The sequence below is a fragment of the Chinchilla lanigera genome, unplaced genomic scaffold, assembly GCF_000276665.1.
Source record: "Chinchilla lanigera isolate Chin_1 unplaced genomic scaffold, ChiLan1.0 scaffold00098, whole genome shotgun sequence".
Classification (NCBI taxonomy): Eukaryota; Metazoa; Chordata; class Mammalia; order Rodentia; family Chinchillidae; genus Chinchilla; species Chinchilla lanigera.
The window spans coordinates 339,708-360,344 of record NW_004955499.1 but is presented as its reverse complement, the minus strand read 5'-3'; the positions used below and the strand labels follow the sequence as shown (position 1 = coordinate 360,344).

General features: G+C 40.7%; 2 protein-coding genes across 2 annotated transcripts in view; both read right to left on the bottom strand.

Moving 5' to 3' along the window:
• LOC102004182 (zinc finger protein 14-like) overlaps positions 1-20,637 on the bottom strand; it is a 95,486-nt gene that overhangs the window by 65,551 nt on the left and 9,298 nt on the right. The gene's annotated exons all lie outside the window — the stretch shown is intronic.
• LOC102003358 (zinc finger protein 709-like) lies at positions 11,999-17,442 on the bottom strand. The gene is given in 3 exon segments (XM_013505570.1): positions 11,999-14,996; positions 17,163-17,192; positions 17,393-17,442. Coding segments are annotated over 2 exon segments (1,551 nt in total). The 5' UTR covers positions 17,181-17,192; positions 17,393-17,442; the 3' UTR covers positions 11,999-13,463.

Here is a 20,637-nt window from a genome sequence, read left to right as displayed (position 1 = left end):
TTGGGAAAATGACATTAAATGTGTAAGTACTGAAAGATTTTCCCTAACATTAGGAGGAAGAGAATGTTCACTGTGAAAACTTTTTAATGTATTTCCCTTAAACTTTAGCTCAAGCCAGTCAAGAAAGATAAATAAAAGAGATACATATAGAAAAGGAACGCAACCCTTGGGCTGTAACTACTTGTTGGATCTTTCTTGCATATCTTTGTTTTCCTGAGAAACAACTTTTGAGGATGCCAACATGTATTGCAGCAGCCGTTGATGATTTCCTACTAATCTGTCCATAACTCTGTAATGTTTGTATTGTTCCTATGCTATTTTGTAAATGGATGTATGTTTGTTACTATGTGTTTTCAGCAACAACCATTGAGAATAGTCGGTGATTTGATTGATCACTCATGTATAGCTCTATTTGTTTTCCCTAGAGACCACTTTGGAGAAACCAGGGTATGGTACAACAACCACTGATAATTTCCTGTCATTTTTGTCTGTAACTCACTATTATTTGTCTGTTTGTTTTCCTGAGATACTATCTTGATGATACCAGTAGGTAAAATAACAATCATTGATAATGTCCTACCACTTTGCCTGTAATTCGGTGAATCCCCCTATGGCTATGTTGTCCTTCTTTTACTCTTTAAAATTAAAAAAAGAAAAGGAAGAGGACTAACAGATGGAGTGAAGAACACTTACCCACAGGTGAGTACTTCTCTGCCATAAAGAAGAATAAGTTGGAGTCATTTATAGCAATGGGAATGCACATAGAGACCATAATACTAAAAGAGATCAGACAGGCTGGGGAAAAAGCTGGAGTGGTGCGGGAAATCCACTCAGTCTCTCTGAGATTCAGATTCCAAAATAAGGAAATATAATGGGAAAATCAGTATTAGGAGACCCTCAGAGATGTGGATCCCTGTGACCTGAAAGGGCAGTGTGTGACCCTGCTCCTGGGCGGGTCTTTCCACAAAAGTGGCTGCTGAGTGACTAGTACAAGTGCCCACCTCGGCCCTGGAGATGCTAGTTTGCCAGGTACCATCCAGGGAAGGGGTGGGTGGTTGTACACAGGACCCAGAGTAGTCACATGGTTCCTCTGCAGTGCTACGTTTGTTACCTTCCCACAGGAACTGGGTGGAAGATAACTATTAGAGACAGCTGCGATCACAACAGAGGCATCTGAGATAAAGGACCCAGGCCACACTCACGGCCATATCCTAAATGCAGACTGACTGACTCTGGATTTGAAAGTCATGGCAATACCATGCCTGCTCCAGGGTCTACTGGTGCCGGCATCAGGCACAGATGTGGGTGCTGACTTCCTTCATCTACCAGCATGAGCAGGGACAGGCCTGGGCTTGAACACACCCCAAATTGTAGATCCTGGAAGATGCACACACAAAAATCACGAATACGTTTTCTTTTTTTTTTAACAAGTGGGTTTGTCTTTATTCTTCAACAGTTTGTTTCACAAAACTTGTACTTTTCCCGTCTATATTCTTTGTTTGTTTGTTTTTCCGGTACCGGGAATTGAACTCACAACCTCGCCCTTGCCAGGCAGGTGCTGTGCCGCTGAGCTAAATCCCCAGCACCCCCGTCTATATTCTTAAATGTTTTTCAGGTTTATTTTTCTTTTTTTTGTTTTCTCCCTTGAATTTTTTTCTCTTTCTTCTTTCTATACTTTCTTTTTGTTTCTATTTTACTCTACATTTTAGAGGTTTTCTTGTTAAATTTTACTCATGGTACAAACAGCCCTCGGGTGCTTTTAGGAACCACTGACCCTGCTTCCCTCCCCTCCTCCTCCTCATGTTGACTACTTTAAGGGTTCACATTCTTTTTGCATTGCCCCGTTCTTAACATTCTGTCTTTTATAGTATACCTATAAAGCTTTGCTGGTTTTTACATAGTTCAGTCCAAAAAATTATTGTTGAATAATTCTGTGCCAGTAGCAGTGATAAAGCTGTAAATTTTCATGCCAATTAGCTGTGTGCCAATACATGGGTTGTCATGATGTTTACACTATAATTGTGGATGTTTCTCTAGGGTTAACAATGGTATATAAAATTTCCTATGGTTTCTCAGTATCTATTTGGTCTTGAATGGCAGTACATTACCTAAATTGTGTGCTAGTACTACGAATGCAGAAAGGTTTCTATTAACGAGTTTTCTCTGTAAGCCAACACTGTGATTTCATTTATGACATTAAGAACAGTAGGGTACATTTACAGTGAAGCCAGTGTTGGGCCAGTTCTGACTGCCAACATTAACTGAGGTGGGTGATCATAGTGCACAGAGAAAGGGTGATACTTAGCCACACTCACAGTGCATCACTGAAGGGAGACTACCTAAAGAGATCTGCACAGTAGCAAGAGTCTTTACACTCTACACCCAAAAGACTCATCACACACACAAATCAACCAATAATTGCAATTAGAACTTGAGAATGAAAGGCAATGAAATTTCTTCCAAAGCTCCCAAACCTTCCAAATCTAATCCATGGAGCACTGAGGGACAGAATACCATGGGCTGCACACATTGATTATTCTGAAGGATGACAGGAGAGGTTACAAAACAGGTCAAAATGATACTCAGCAGGATCAAAGAAGATTAAACAGGCAATGATTGTAATACACACAATGATAAAGGAGATTTCAGAAGACCTAACTGAATGTCAGATGAACTAAGGAATAGTATTCAAATATGGATCACCATTTGTCAAAGAATTAGTGTCCATGAAATGGTTTCAAACAGAAATCCAGGAGTGTAACCATTATATTGAACGTATGGGCCACAGAAGTGCCCGGTGTGAGGACATCATATCACAAACAACACAGTGATGCCTCAAAGACCAACTACTGTGACACCTTCAAAGCCGGAAAACAACAAGTAAATGGATCCAATAGCTGCTGGATGATGCAAAGTTGACAGAGCAACTGGAATGACTCAAAATCAGAAGACGATAATATTGTAGAAAACCTGTTCACAAAAATCAAACAATAAACTCTCCCAAGTATAGGGGGAAATATACATACAGATAATTGAGTCCTATAGGACCCCAAGTAGCCAGGACCAAAAGAGAACTTGTCCACATCAGATAATATTTAAGCTGCTACACATTAATCACAGAGACAATGTGTTGACAAATATTAGACACGGTAACGTGTTACATACAAATGTGAATGCATTAGAATCACAGTCGACTTCTCAACACAAACCTTAAAGGCCAAGGGGCTGAAAGAATTTGAAGCACTATGTGATAACAGCTTCCCAATCTAACATGTATCCTGCAAAACCTCCCTTCACAATTGATGAAGAAATGGTATTTCCACGACAAGGAGCACCTCAAGAAGTTCATTACCTTCAAACAGCATTACAAAACTTGACAAGGGTATTCCAGGAAGGAACAATGAAGCCAACAAGGGCAATAAATGATAAAAAATTAATGTAAGGAATAAGGAACTAAAAAACAGGAACCCAATATGTCCACAGGAAAAATTCCATATTGTTCCAGAATAACTCTCAATACAAGTCTCATATCACTAATAAAAGCACAGTGATTGAAATAATAGATCCAAATTCCATGTGTGGAATATATCTATTTTAAAATAAAATTCACAGATTAAAATTCAAAGAATAAAAAAATTCCTCAGAGCAGGAAACAGGAAGAAAGCAGGATTACCAATACTAATTTCAAATAAAGTGGATTTCAAGCCAAAACAAATGAAAAGACATGCATTCACTGCCTTTGGCTAAGGGCACAGTACAGCAGGAAGAGATACCAATTATAAGCATTTATGTACCAAACAGAGGTGCACACATCATAAAACAAACACTATTGCACATGAAAAGTCAAATACAATTGCAGTGGGGAATTTCCACGACACACTGTCACAAATGAACAAGTCAACTAGACGACTGACAAAGAAGTATCAGAATTGAAGTACTTTTTTTTTTTTTTTTTTTGCCTTTTTAATACAGGGTCTCACTATGCAGTTCAGGCTGGCCTTGAGCGCTTCATAGCCCAGGTTGGTCTCGAACTCGAAATGATCCTCCCGCCTCAGCCTCCAAGTGCTGGGCTTACAGACGTGCATCACCACCCCCAGCTTGAAGTAAACTTTTCAACACATGCACTTTGAGGATATGTACAGAGTGACCATGCAAGAAAAAGATAATGTACATTCTTTTCAGCAGCCGATGAACTGTTCTCCAAAACAGATCAGGTACTAGCCCATATCACATTCTTATGTAAGTACAATTAAATCAAAATTGTTGCATGTATATTAGATCATAGGGCAATGAAACTAGCAATCAGTGGCAAGAAAACAACAGTCACTGTGCCAACACATGAAAATTATAGAATAGCCTTTTACATAAATAATGAGCCTCAGAGGAAATTAAGGAAAATGTTAGTTTCTACCATCAAATTATAGTGCCACTACAACATGCAGGAATCTATGCCACAGTGAAGGAAATCCTAAGCGTGAAGAAATTAGTGTATGTCCACATCAGAAAAACCAAGAAGCTAATGTTAATAACCTAATGATGCTTCTCACATTCTTGGAAAAGCAAGAGCAATCCAAACCCATAGCCTTCATGAGAAAGGAATTTATAAAGACAAAAGCAGAAATGAATAAAAAGACCAAAAATTCTACAGTGAATCAAAGTGTTGTTTGAAAGAATAAACAAATAGACAATATATAACTAATTTTACAGAAATAAGGAGTGGAAAAATCCCAAATCCATGCATTTATTAAAGAAAAATGCTAAATCACAATGGATTTGTGAATACATCAGGCAGGATGCATAATCCGTAATTATAAATGCCCACATACCAAAAAAAGCCTATGGAAATAACATTGCCATGCAGCTCAAGGTTCTACAGAAACAAGAACAATCCACATCCAAAGTTAGTACAAGTAAGAAGATCAGAACAGATGAATAATTTGTGACTAACAAAACAATGTAAAACATTGTATTTGTCTCAGTAGACAAAATCACAAAATTCAATATTCATGATCAGAACTGAATAAAACAGGTATAAAATGACCTTGACTCTAACTGGTAAAAGCCATTTGTGAAAAACCTACTAATAATATTACATTAAGTGAGAAATAACAAAGCTTTTCCTCAAAAATTAAGAAGACACAGAGGTCCCCTCTGACAGCTCCTCTTTTAGTATAGTTTTCAAGATTTCAGCCAGAAAAATTATGCAAGTAAAAGAGATAAAAGGACAGAGATAAAAAAGGAAAATCAAATTATTGTTTGAGGATTACCTGTTTTTCTACATGGAACATCTAAAAAACCATGAAAGACTCCTAAAATTAGTGACTATATATGCTAGTGTAGGATGATACAAAATCAAAACAGTAATCAGTAGAATTATTATGCACCATTGATTAAAGCACCCTCGAAAAATTAGCAAAACAAGACTATTAGTAATAAGATGAAGAAAAATTAATGCTTAGGAATTAACCTTAAATAAAGTAGTAAAAACCTCTACTATGGAAAGTACACTCCTCTGGAAAAGGATACTGAGGTGGACATTGAGAAATGGAAATACATCCTGTGATTCTGGATAAACACAAGATTGTCAGAATGTCAGAATTTGAAAGCGAATATCCAGATTAAGACACTCATAATGAGAATATGCGGATGTTTCCACACAGAACTACAGAAAACAGTTCAATAATTCAAAAGGAATTGGAAGAGAACAAGAGCAGCAAATGTAATTCTGGGCAAGAAGAGCAAAGGAAAAATCACAGTCCCTGACTTCAAGTCACGCTACAGGGCTACAGTACTCTGCGAGACTGAAGAAGATATTGAAAAACAGGTATCTCCTGTTCCTTGCTAGGTAGAGCTAATAGAATTAAAATAGCTGTATTTCCAAAACTGTTAATCAGACTTAACACAATCCCAATCATTATACCAATCTCATTCCTCACAGAACTGCAGAAAACAAACAAATGTTCATACAGACCCTGTTATTCTCTAACCCTTTCTATTCTGAGTGAACTTACTTGTTCTGGCTAAAGATTTTCAGTCCAAAGGTTTTAGGTACCTATAAGCAGGAAGTTATCCCTATAGAGTCCAATAATCTATAAGAGTTGTCCATTATAGCTGGCAATTGTGAGAAGTTGTTAGTGATTTGAATTTTTTTATACCTAACATATTACTATACCATGGTTTTGTACACATCTTGTGGTTACACTTTTCTGCTGGGTGTTTAAGACCAAGTTAAGGTGAGACCTGTATTACTCAATTTTTTGTTATCTATTAAGATCAGTTAAGTCTTGTCAGACTGTACCTGGGACCAAGTACAGTATAAATCATTGAATCACTTTCCTCTGTGGTCCTATAATCTCCTTGATCAGAAGATCAGTGACTCAACTGAGTTATAGGATGTCACAGCAGAGGTGGTCATTTTTTTTTTGTTTGTTCTAAAGACAGTAGTAAAAGAAAAAAAAAAAAAAGAATAATAGCAGCATACTCAGAGGTTCTCTTTTGTCCAGGGTCCTCACTGACCTCAGAGGGCTAGAGCCAAAACATTGGCTATCCTCTTAGACCATTGATCTTTCTACTTTTTGGTCTGTAAACCTCCGTTGTTAAACATCCGGAAGAGAAGATTAAGGACGTGACGTTGTCATGGAGGCAGTAAGCTTACTATTACTATGGTATTCTCACTGAATTTTGATCAGTGTCTCCCGAAAGCTTCTGTTTCACTCTGGGTGTTACAGCACCTCTCTTGCCTGTTTAGTTATATCGACTGTGATCGTGCTGAGTACCAGTTTAATCTGTTCTCTAACCCCCGGCAACACCCTTTGGAATAATCAGTGTATGCAGTGTAGGCTGTTCTGTCCCTCAGTTCTCCCTGAGTTGATGTAGGGAACTTGGGAGTTTTGGAATGCATTTTCTTTTTTAGCTTTTTTCTTTTTGGTACGAGGACTTGAACTCAGGACTTGCACTTGCCAGCAGGCACTTATGCCAATGAGCTATCTCCCTGGCCCTGGAATGCATTTTCTCACCTTCTGTTTGAAATGCCTTTGTGTGTCGGTACGTTTTTCATGCTGAGTTAGCAGGTGCTTAAGGTGAACATGGCTTGTTGCTAGTATGGAGGTATCTGTCAGTCACTTTTCACTCATGTACTTGGAGTGCAACAAACTACACTCCATTGCCTTTGTGGTAAGATCAACAATCTCACTTAATTTGGGCAGTAAGGATTCAGGGTAATTGGCCCAATAGCAAATTTTGTGGAAATGTATCCTAGTAGCACTTTTTTTGTTTTGTTTTGTTTTGTTGTTTTTTTTTTTTCCAGTACCGGGAATCAAACTCACAACCTTGCACTTGCCAGGCAGGCGCTGTGCCGCTGAGCTCAATCCCCAGCCCCCCTAGTAGCACTGTTAATGTCATAAACGTAATCACGGTGTCGGCTTACAGACAAAATGCAGTAGTAGAAACCTTTATGTGTTGCTAGTAACATTAAGCAAATCAGTTCCTGAAGTGTCATTCAAGACAAAATGGTATTGAGATACCATAGGAACCTTTTATGTACCACCATTAACCCTAGAGAAAAATCCACAATTAACAACCCAGGTATTGATGCACAGGTCTAATGCACTAAAACTGACAGTTATATCTCTGTTGATGGTACAGAAAGTACAACCCTAATTTTGTAGACTGAACTACTAAAAAACCAATAAAACTTTCTGGTTTATAAAAGATACAGGGGCCTAGGACAGAAAGAACCCAAGAGGAAAACTCTGAAACCTTAAAGTAGGCAATATGAGGATGACAGAGAAGTGAGGTCAAAGTTCCAAAGGCACCACAGGGATGTGTGTACGGTGAGTAAAAGTTAACAGGAAACACTTCTGAAAAGCAGGATAAAAAGGGAGAAAAACTAAATTATAGGATGAATAAAAAGAGACAAAAAATTGAAGGGAGAAAAACCAAAATGGGGAAAAGGAAAATGTAAATAAAGAAAAATCCCAGAAAATACATGTAAGGACAAAAGAACCCTCCCCAAAACATAAACTAGGGAGGAAGGGCAATGTAAGAAGAAAACCACACCTGCTTGGAAGAAATGTGTGTGGGAGAGAGACAGAGGGAGAGAAATTTGTAATTTTTCTTGTGTGTGTCTTCCAGTATCTACCATTAGTGGTAGCTCAGACATGTCCCTGCTCGTGCTGGTGACAAGGAAGAAGGTCAGCACCACGTCTGTGCCTGAGGCCGGGCCAGCGGACACTGGGGCACCACGCCACCGCCAGGACTTTCCAGTCCACTGAGTCAGGCTGCCCCTGGGACGCGGCCGTGGGAGTGCGGGCTCCGTCCCCTAGCTCAGATGCCTCTCAGGGTCCCTTTCCACCCTGCTGTCTGACCGCAGCTGTGTCCAGTTCTCTGTCACCCAGTTCCTGGAGGAGGGTAATAAAGGGAGCCCTGGAGAGGAGCCATTGGCTATGCTGGGTGCTGGATTCAAAATATCAACCCTTCCCTGGATGGTTCCTGACCAAGTAGCACCTCCAGGCCTGAGGTGGGCACTTGTACTGGAGTCATGCAGCAGCCGCTGTTGTGCAAAGACCCACCGGGAGCAGTCGCACCCTCTCCCTGCAGGTCCCAGCAATGCCGGGTCGGATCTGGTCAATTGCATTTCCCTGTGTAGCTGGGCGTCCCCTGCATTGAGTTTGATTCTGTGGGGCCTGAGCCACCAAGGCCTTAAGCTGCTGCGAGCCACAGGGCAAGCACAGATGGCCTCTTTCTTCTCTGCTTTGTGTTCTTTCTTCAATGTTTTGGTGCCTTTTAGCTCTCCTGTCAGATCCCTCCTGGTTCACAGGAATCTACTTCTCTTTTATGCTTCTCCAAATGGTGGTTTTCCAGGCTTAGATTGTGAATCTCGAGGTTGACTTGATTTCCGTCACCGCTCCGCCTTTTGCCCCACCCTGTCGGATATATTTTAGTATTCGTCTTTGCTGCATTCGTGTTGCTATAATGACTTAAATTGATTCTTCTTTAGAGAAGTGTTGCACTGTGGGTAATTATGTTTTCTTTACCCACGCAACTGTTTCTCATCCTCCTTTGCTATATGCGTCCCTTTTCTTCCTTTCTCTTCCCTGACTGCCTGGGTTAAGGTGTTGGGGAGTATATTAAAAACTTCCCATCTTGAACATTCTTGTCTCCTAAGTTGTATGAAAAGCTTTCAGTTATTTCACATCTCATGTAATTTGATATTTTTTCATAAGTGAGTACTGCCTGATGGACACAAGATCTTCCTATACTTTTCCACACACACGAAAATTTTTATCATGAGTACAGGTTGCATTTTGTCAGTCGTTTTCAACATTTATTTGGATGATTTTGTGGTTTCATTTTGTCAAATTTATTAATTTCTGCTTTGATCTTTACGCTTTCCTTCCATGTACAAGCTTTGTGTTTGGGGTGTCCTTGTTTTTCCAGAATCTTCATGTGCATGATTAGGTTATTTATGTGGACACTCTGCATTTCTGATGTGGACACTGACAGATGTACACTGCTCACCCAGCCTGGTGTATCCATCCCATGAAACTTTTGGAATTGTTGCCTTCAATGTGTCTGTGATGCATAAAATCATTAATCATATGCAGCACATTTGAATTCATGTCTGTGACATGAACAGCACACACATGCCAACATGTGTCTGAGTGTTGGCATGTTCCACAATGCCAGGCAGATAAAACAGGGATTACCTAATACTACTGTGCTGAGATTCAGCTGCAGCTTTTGATATTTTATATTTACACATGTTCCACTGAGTTGTACAGGTTGCTTTTCCCCACCTACAGGTCGGTTTTAATCATGCAGCTCACCTGTGCTTGAGTGGTAGGCTAATCGACAGAAACCAGTGGCTCCACTAAGATTTTCTTGATGCTAAACTGGTGGGAAGAAATATGCTCCGGATGAAACAATTTTTACTTCCCCTCTGGCTGCACTAGCATTATGCGCTGTGCAATGTTCTGGTGATGATAAGAACTGGGAGTGAGCTGCAGTAAATACACTCTCACATCCAAGCATGTAAATGCACGTGGCACACATCCTGCAGTGAAACACAGCGTCACGACCTGTGCAGCTATCTATGGCTCTGGGGAAAATGGCAATGGGATGAGGACAATATAGACAAGAGAGAAAACTGAGGCCAGGTGGAGGGCCTCTCTCTCCTGATGGGAGAACTGAACAACAGTAGGTGTGTTTATTTATACTTGGACAAGGCTGGTGTCGAGAGACGCAGGGTTGCCTAGCAACTAACGGCTGAAATAAACTCGGGCAAGCTGTTTTTCTCAAGACTGAAGTAGCTTGACTGCGATAGGCACTTTGGCCTTGTCTTGCACAAACACACAAGACGAGTTTCCAGCTTCAGCTGCTTCCTACAGTATCGTTCATGAACCATGAGACATTTAGTATTTCATTATAAAATACACATCAATTTTTCCCTTGTGTGGTGGTGAAAGCTTGTAATACCCACACATAGAAAGCTGACAATTGCCATGAGTTTGAGGGCAGCCTCGGCTAGACGGTGAGACCCTGTCTCAAAAAAGCAAAATAAGTAAATACATAAGACAAAATTTGCCTTTGTGCAAACATCATTAGTTTAGGTTCTGGGGGGGTATAATGATCTCAGTACTAGGAGTTCTGACTGTATTTGTCAGTCATGCTTTCACCATGCATTTTAGAATGCAACCCCACGTAAACAGAGTGGCTACTTAAGGACAGAACAATGCAGGATATTTTACAGAGCACTGCAGTACTAGGAAATAAGAACGCAAAATAAGGCAAGGAGGCCAGATGGTCTCACAGACAGCGGGCTCAAGTCTTACGCACTGGAAGTGACATCACTTCCTGCAATCCTCAGACAGTGGTAGTTACTGATGAGGACAAAAACGAGTGTACGTTTTTCTCTAAAGCTGATAAAACAGAAATGAATTAGAAAAATTACTTAACTTGTACTCTGCTTTGATCTTCAGTTTAAAGAAAATATATTTCAAAGCACGAATGGTATTCACAGCATATAAAAAAAGACTGCTTCATTATGAAGAATAGAAACTTGTCCAAACAAACACCAACATGGTCAAAAATTCCTGAGAATGTTCTTGCTGACAAATCATGTCAATATTCATAGCTGGTGGAGAAGTTAATAATTAGAAGGCATCATATCTTCCTTGAGAAAATACATGCTTGTACTGGTCTCTGGCAGCGGGGACTCACAAAAAGTTATTTTTTGGGTGGAGGATTAAGTAATTACACTCCAAATAAAGCAATGCAGTATGAGCATGAAAAGAAAAATTTAATGATAAAAAACAATCAATATTGTAAACACAGGATATTAATGGCTCTGATGAAGAAAAAAATCAGGGAAAATTATGCACAGCATATAATCTGTAATTATGTTGGAATATTTATAGATATCTTCATAGAGTAATAAAAAGATGACATATGCTAATTTACATTTTGTTTGCAAACATGGACACTTAAGCACATGTACAGAAATTACTAGTAATAAAACTATAAAATATGACATCCAATTAAAAATACTTGCTGGAATAATGGACTATGTGTAGCAAAGTTTTAAATACAAGCTAGTGGAAAAAATAATTAAGGAAAACTCAGTTTTGGAGTCATGTTACCCATAATTACAAAATACAAAGAAAAGGGGAAAAAAGGCAACAAAAAAACCCTACAAAATACAGAACCTACTGTCATGTAAGAAACACAAGTCACTTCACCTTTGGATCTAGTGTAGTGCAAAATAAATACAATTATTTTGTACTTTATGACACAATATTAAACTCCTGTGCTACTGCTTAAAAGATGATACAGAATTTGTGAGCACAACATTTATTCTTTTTTTAATTTTGTTTGAGATAGGGCTTCGCTATGCAGCCCAAGCTGGGCTGCAACTCATAGTGATACTCCTGCCTCAGGTACCTGAGTGCTGGGATTACAGGCTCGCACTACTGCTCTTGGCTACATACATATATATATGTTTTTGTTTTTGTTACTGGGAATCAAACTCAGGACCCTGAGATTGGCAGGCAGGTGCTGTGCCACTGAGCTCTATCGTCATCCCTACAACATTCATTCTTACAACTTAAAATAATTTAATCCAGAGATCTATATTACAATATTTACATGTTAGGATGTTTCCTCTGAATTTGTATTTTGTGGAGAAATAATTGGTATCATTTTTATACAACTCACTTCTTAGGTTTAAACTGTGTAAGAAATGATCAAAGGATTTGGTGACTTATAAGACCTCTGTATGTGCAGAGTTCTGATACAATAGTCATTCTCGCATGCAGGGCGACTGCTAACTTGTGTATAACCCTTGTATTAATGGATTCTCACAATAGTGTTATTTTCCCACATGAATTAAACCAAAACGAGCACACCTGTTTTCACAGAACATCAATATGAATATCCCCAGTGCGCAATGTCATGTTTGACGACTATATAAAAATTTTTTCATGTTCTCTTTTTACACTAAGCTGCATGAATTCGTATGCTTTTATTTTTTGGTGGTACTGGGGATTGAACGCAGGTCCTTGTGCGTGCTAGGAAAGCACTCTTACCACTGCCCCACACAGTACTTTCTCACATAATTTATGCAGGGTTTCCTTTGACTGCAAGTTCTTCCATGTATTTCAAGGTGAGTGGAAGAACTTGAGGGTTTCCATACTGGATGGTCCCTAGCATGTGAGTTCTTTCATGTATTTGAGTTAAAAATAAAACTCCCACACTGCTCATATGGGTTAAAGGTCTCTTCACTATGAATTCTTTCTTGTACATAATGATACCTGGATGGATGGAAAGAGGTTTATTCTCTTCTTTATACAAGGAAAGTTCACCTCCGCCTGATTCACGTCTGAGTTGCACGATGCATTCAGTTATTTACTCTCCCTTAATGTGCATACTGCTCACTGCACAGAGCCTTCCTGTTTCCACGGACTTGCTCTCAAGTGTCATTTCCTGTATTTGACAATGCATTTGTGTACTGAATGCACCCACACACTGCTCTCATACCCAGCATGTCAACAGTGTGCGATCCTTCATGTCTTCGACAATGATCATGTGAGATAAAACCTTTCCCGCACTGATCACATACTTAGGCCTTCCCCCAGAGTGAGTCCATTCATGAGTTTCCCAATGTGTCTGAAAAAGGCTTTCCCACATTGCTTACATGCATAGGGTTTCTCCCCAGTGTGAGTCCATTCATACATTTCACAAACAGTCCTTGTGCTGAAAGCTTTTCCACGCTGCTTACATGCATAGGATTTCTCCCCAGTCTGAATACATACATGTATCTGGCAATCTCTATGTCTGACAATGGCTTCCCCACATTCCTTACATACACAGGGTTTCTCTTCACAGCGAGTACTTTCATGTTCTTGAAAACAATATTGTCTGCTGAAAGCTTTCCCACACTGAAAGCTTTACATACATGTTTTTGCTCAGTGAGTCCTTTCATGCTTTTGACAAACACTGTGTGTGCTGAAAGCTTTCCTGCATTTCTTACATACACAGGGTTTCTACCCAGTGTGAGTCCGTACATGCTTTTGACAATCTCTGTGTCTGACAAAGGTTTTCCCACAATGCTTACATGCATAGGGTTTCTCCCCAGTGTGAATCTGTTCATGCATTTGCCAACCTGCTTTGCTGCTGAAGGCTTTCCCACATTGCATACATACATACGGTTTCTCCCCAGTGTGAGTCCGTTCGTGCATTTGCCAACCTCCTCTGCTACTGAAAGATTTCCCACATTCCTTACACGTATAAGGCTTCTCCCCAGTGTGAGTCCGTTCATGATTTTGACAAACAGCCTTTGTACTGAAGGCTTTCCCACACTGCTTACATGTATATGGTTTCTCCCCCGTGTGAGTCCTTTCATGTATTCGACAACTATCTTGTCGGCTGAAAGCTTTTCCACACTCTGTACATACATAGGGTTTCTCCCCAGTGTGAGTCCGTTCGTGCTTTTGACAACCACTACGTGCACTGAAGGCTTTCCCACACTGCTTACATACATAGGGTTTCTTCCCAGTGTGAGTCGCTTCATGTATTTGCAAACCTGTTTTGCTGCTCAAAGCTTTCCCACATTGCATACATACATAGGGTTTCTCCCCAGTGTGAGTCCATTCATGAGTTCGGCAATTCTCTTTATTCCTGAAGGCTTTCCCACATTGCTTACATGCATATGGTTGACCCCCAGTGTGAATCCATTCATGCTTTTGACAAGCGCGACGTGTGGTGAAAGCTTTCCCACACTGCTTACATATGTAAGGTTTCTCCCCAGTGTGAATTCGTACGTGTATTAGACAATCTCCATGTGTGGCAAAGGCTTTCCCACATTGCTTACATGCATAGGGTTTCTCCCCAGTGTGAGTCCGTTCATGTATGTGCCAACCTGCTCTGCTACTGAAGGCTTTCCCACATTGCGTACATACATATGGTTTCTCCCCAGTGTGAGTCCGTTCATGAGTTTGACAAATATCTCTTGTTCTGAAAGCTTTTCCACACTGCCTACATGCGTAGGGTTTCTCCCCACTGTGAGTTCCTTCATGTTTTCGACAACTGTCTTTTGTGCTGAAAGCCTTTCCACATTGCTTACATGCATAAGGTTTCTCCCCGGTGTGAATTCTTTCATGTATCTGACACTTATGATGTGTGCTGAAAGCTTTCCCACACTGCTGACACACATAGGGTTTTTCTCCAGTATGAATTCTTTCATGTATGTGACGCTTATAATGTGTGCTGAAAGCTTTCCCACACTGCTGACATGCATAGGGTCTCTCCCCATTGTGAATTCTTTCATGGATTTGACAGTGACGTTGTGTGTTGAAGGCTTTCCCACACTGCTTACATATGTAGGGTTTCTCCCCAGTGTGAGTCCATTCATGAATGTGCCAACCTGGTGCCTGGGAAACCATTTCTCCATGCTGATCCCGTAAGTTATATTTGCAGGATTGCTCCACCTCTTCACTTCTGTAAAAGGGGAGAGAAACGAAACAACCAGTCACATTTCACAGTGTCTGTTTAGTAATGAATCACCATGAGGACATCTGCTTTGATGCCCCTAAGAATATTTAATCACCCACTCTGCATGATGGCTTGGAGTCAGCTTTTACCTAAACAGTGGGACTGACTTGGGAGTTTGTAATCAACTGATTTGCTTCATTTTGAGGAACTGGAACACATCTTGATGAGACATGTTCCACGTATTGATGATTTTTGATCCCTGTTCCTCCACGACTGCATCCCTCCCCTTCCACTGAGCCTCCTCACCCACGCCAGAGTGTCTGCCTCTCTCTTTACCACATGTGTCCTCTATCTACTCCTTAATTCATGTTGTGGCCGGGCGTGGTGGTGCACGCCTGGAACCCCAGCACTCAGGAGACTGAGGCAGGACGATCGTTGCAAGTTCGAGGCCAGCCTGGGCTAAAAAGTGAGTGCAAGGTCAGCCTGAACTGCATAGCGAGACCCTGTCTCAAGAAGACCAAAAAAAAAAAAAAATTCATGTTGTGAGATTCTCATGAAAATGTAACTTGTGATACTGAAATTTCTGTCCGACCTAATCAAACAGTATGGGTTCTACATCCATCCGTATTTCAGTGAGGGCCATCACTTTATTCTTTTCTGGAAGAATACTGTAACATTATGTGTACACCACACATGTTTTTCAGTCCTGGAAACTGAACCCAGGGTTTTAGCATGAGAGGCATACGTGTGCTTTTTTACTTTTATTTTGAAACAGTCTCGTCAATCATTGTGTTGCCCATGCTGACCATGAATGCATGATCATCCTGCTTCAGCTTCCTAGAGTACTAGGACTCCAAGCGTGTCCCTTTATGCCCAGGCTATCCCATATGTCCTTAATGAACTCATTTGTGAGTGGGCATTTGGGCTTTTTCTAGAGCCTAGCTTTTCTAAGTTGTGCTGCTACAAATGGGTATTTAAGTACCACTGTAATATGATTACTTTAATATTGTGGGAATATACACAGTAAAAGCGTAGTCAGAATATGGCTGGGGTGGTGGTGCACGCCTGTTATCCCGTCACTCAGGAGGTTGAGGCAGCAGTATCACTGTGAGTTTCAGGCCAGCCTAAGCTTCAGAGTGAGACCCTGTCTCAAAATAAAAGTATAGTTGCATAAAACAGAATGTCTAAGGGCTGGGGATTTAGCTCAGCGGCACAGTGCCTGCCTGGCAAGCGTGAGGTTGTGAGTTCGATTCCCAGTACTGGAAAAAAAAAAAAAAAAAAGAATGTCCATTTTTTTTCTCTGTGGAATCTCTATATACATTTCCTGTATGTTACAGCACACTGCTAGTCCCAACAATAAATGGGGATGTGGCTTCTAATATTCTGGAACACGCATGGACTGAGTTTTAGAGGACTGCTTGGAAATAAATGTGATCAAAACAGTGGTACTTGTTTGGATTTTGACAACATCTAGAGCATTAGCAATTTCTGAAACACAGAATGTGTATATCACATTTAACTACATACAATATCATGCATAATTTGTTTGAAATGAAAGTGGTCCTTTAAAAACATGTACATATAACTGAAGTTAGCTCTAAGTGTACACACAAACTTTAGTTTATATAATCCTGTCCTCACTGCCTGAATGCAATTTCATTCAACATGTCTATAAATCTGAGCATGCAACATAATGTGTACTTTTAAAAAAAAATTTCTGACAGGGTCTCACTCTGTAGTTAAGGCCGGCTTTAAACTTACTATGTGGCCCAGTCTGGCCTGGAACCTGTGATACTTTTCCTGTCTCAGCCTCCAGAGTGCTGGGATTAGAGGTGGCAACCAACTCGTGCCGCTGTTTTTTCTATTACATTACCTGAACAATGTCAGTTCTGGTTTGAATCTACACTGGAATTCAGTGCTAAAGCAACAGTGGAGTGGGAGCTCTGACATAATATGAGTACAGCCTACATTTGACATACTGGAATATTTCAAGTACTCAATTACCAGATTAGTGACAGTCAATGCATATATGTCATTGAGAAATATTGTGAGATTACAGTTTGAACACGGTCTTGCTTGCATACTTTCCTTAGGTTGTAATATTCTGACGCTTGAGGAATTTTCTCCTCTGAGTAAAAATTACCTTACATGTTTCCTGAAATCTCTGTACTTATCTTCAATTTGCTGGTCATCTGCGTTCTTTCCTAAAGCATAGAAAAAGAAAAATAATGATGACCTAGTACATATAGATAAGTAAATAAAGTCCAGTTAGATTCCTGGAACAATATGAGCATGCCTGGAAGACACTTTATAATGTTTCCATCTTCCCATTAAGCAAACCGCACTGGTGAGCACCAGTGAATTCTCTTTGACTGTATAAATGAGAGAACGGCGTCGTACTTACCGATGGCGGCCAGGTTCCTAACGGTTTCCCACATCACATCTCTGTAGAGCTTCTTCTGGGATGGATCCAGCAAAGCCCACTCCTCCCTGGAGAAGTTCACAGCCACATCCTTGAAGGTCACGGCCTCCTACATCACCAGACAGGCATTTCCAGGAAGAAGAGTGAGAGTCACAACATGAAACACCTCAACTCTATTCACAAAAAGCTCATATGAGGCTGAGTTTTCCAAATGTCTACTTGCTACCTTGGTCGTCACTTATTCTACATCCCCTTCCACTCATCACACAGGAAGTTTGAATCTCCACTGGAATTCAGCGTTAAAGCAACAGTGGAGTGAGAGCTCTGCTTCTCCTGCTGGTTAAACCCAGGGAAACTTTTACAAAGTCACTAAAGCAACACAGAAGGAGCCTATAAATCAGAATTCAACAAAAAAGTAATAGAAAAATATTGAATGAATTACTCTGAGGGATCAAACAAAACACCTTTGTTTGGAACTTATTTAGGGAATTGATTCCTTCTCTTCCTTCTCTGACTGTTTACACAGTATTTTGAAACCTCAACCTGCTTTCATAGACAAAGCCTTCATCGAACACTAAGGAAAATTGATGAATGATAATTTGGAAAGCTAAAGAAGGCATTACAGTTTCTACCAGAGAATGTCTAAGGTCTGTGAAATTTGATAAAGGAAGCCATATTATCCTATGGCTCACTGACCTGAAGGGTGACATGAGGGAGAGAAATGGGGGGATGGATATCGAGAAAATACCTATAAAATGTACTGATCACTAATACTCTGCGAACTTTACCGGCGCTAATAATGAAAGGAAAATTGAAAAAATCTCTTCAGTACCAAACATACCTACAAATGTGTCAGCTTCTTTAAGACACAGACTTTCAAAATGCACTCTGAAGGACCCTGCTCTATTAGTGGAGAGAATAACAGACAGACCACAGAGAAGGAAGACAGTCTTCAGTGGGCTCAAAGGTAAACAGAGTATGTCTTAGATATTTTGTTTTCTCACTGCTGAGACAAAATACCCAGCACACAAAGTCAGGGAGGAAAGAGTTACTTTAGCTTAGGGTTGGAAAGAGTTACTTTGGCTCAGAGTTGTAGAGATTTCAGTGCATGGTGGCTCCAAGGCCGGGTGGCGAGGCAGAGGGGCATCACAGAGGAGACACAGCCCACGGCAGGCAGAAGGCAGCAAAAGCAGTAAGCAGCATGCAGTGACTGAGAACAACCCTCTTTCTACCCCTGATATTGTAGCCATGGTGATAGCATTCACACCCTTAATCCTAGCATCACACCGTGAAACAAATCCCAGCACCGTATGTGGATCCTGCCATGTACGAAAAGCACCACCTGGAGCACAGGAGGTCTGTGGGAGACATGCACATACAGCCCATAAAAGAATACTGTTTCATGATAGGGTTATTATGGCACAAAGGGGCACAAATCACTATGTGTTGATTATAGTGGGCAGGGAGAACCATATTTTAGTCTTCATATGCCCTGTGTGATAACTATATTACCTCTTAAAGGGGAAATATGAACTTGCTGTAAAGCATCTTTTGAACGTGAAAAAGCACTTCCCCAGAAGAAAAGCATGAAGCTATCAGAATGAGAGGGAAAAATGGAAACCTCTGTAAGTCCTGGGAGGTAAAAGAGTCAAAAAATGAAAAAAAATACAGGCAGTGTATGCAGAAAGAATTTGTATACCAAGTAAAAATGAACGCATCAGAAATAAAGGTGAAACATATAAACCACAAGAGAAAATACCAACAAGAAAAGAAGATCCATGCCCCAGTCCGAGGAAATAGGTGGTGCTAGACACAGCTAGGAAGGAGACCTGTGAGAAAATGAAGGATCCCGTGGCACAGTCCACAGCCACATCCTCTGCATGGGCATACTCCAAAGTCCACACCACTGAGTTTACTCCAATTTGAGAAAACCCATGTGTTGTTTCTGGAGAGAAATGGGATTCCTTTCACATGTATGAAGAAGTAAATTTGCAAAAACTTCAACCATCTGGATACAGGAATTGAGATGCAACCACTTTGACCTGACAGAAATACCAGCCTGGACAAAACATAGTGAGACAAAGAAAACACACGATGCAACAGCAAGCAGAAACACTGAAAAACACCTAGGATTTGGAGGCAGACTTATTTATGTCAATGGGCACTGACTGGGATCACTCTGAAAATATCCGGCCCTGATCTTCGATGGCCTAGTGCTTACGTGGGATAAGGAAGCAGAAGTACGGAGGCAGAATAGCTTGTCCACTGGGAACTGGTTTATACAATGTGTATCACAGTGACCAGCCATTTCTAAAATACAAGAACAACTGGAACTAGAACAGGAGCGATCACCTGGGCAGCTAACAAATTAAAGTATACTGGCTGGAGGGACACTTTCTGCTACAACAGAATGGTTTTCTGTGCAATTTCTGTAAAACTCACTGAATACTTCAAAGTGGTAAAACTAAATGTATACTGAAACTGCCACTAAAAGCGACAACTTTACATGGAGTAAATTCCTAAGCAAGAGCACAGTGAATAGGACAATGTGGATGAGCCTTACAGGGCTTTCCCTGGATGCTCTTGACCCTGCCCAAGGCTCAGCTGTAAAACCGAGGGGCCCCATGATATTTATGTGGTTAGGACTGTTAAATCTCGCCAAAGCTTTTCTGAGAATATGTTTAATTGGAAATTATATAAAGACTAAGTTGCCATGTGGAAAGAAAATTTATGCTTGCTTGCCCACATTCTAACATGGGAAAATGAGGGGATTTACAGAGAGGCACAGCTAACAACGCAGCACAGTAGCAGAGGAGAGACCTGCAGACACCCTGCAAGCAGTGCACACACCGCACCATGGACACCGGGAGGAGGGGAGGGCAGAACATCAGAGAGGGACAAGGCAGTCATTCGAGCTGATTAACGAATGCACCTCCTCCTTGTGCTGCCCTATGCTAAGTATCCTTGACAAGTGGCTTTCCTGGTCACACTTGTGAAACACGGTCTAGGAAACCATGCGGAATATTACTCATGTACATAAAGACTCTGCTAGACTGGAGCAGGACCCTCAAAAATGTGCCAAGTGTGCTGAAAGATTGCAGAAGGGAGGGATAAAGAGTGTTTCCTAGAGCATGTCATGGTTCGGGAAGTTTACATTTGTAACCCCATGGAAAACTGCTTGGAATTTAATGGTAACGCCAATCAACCACTTCCAGTGCAACCCATGC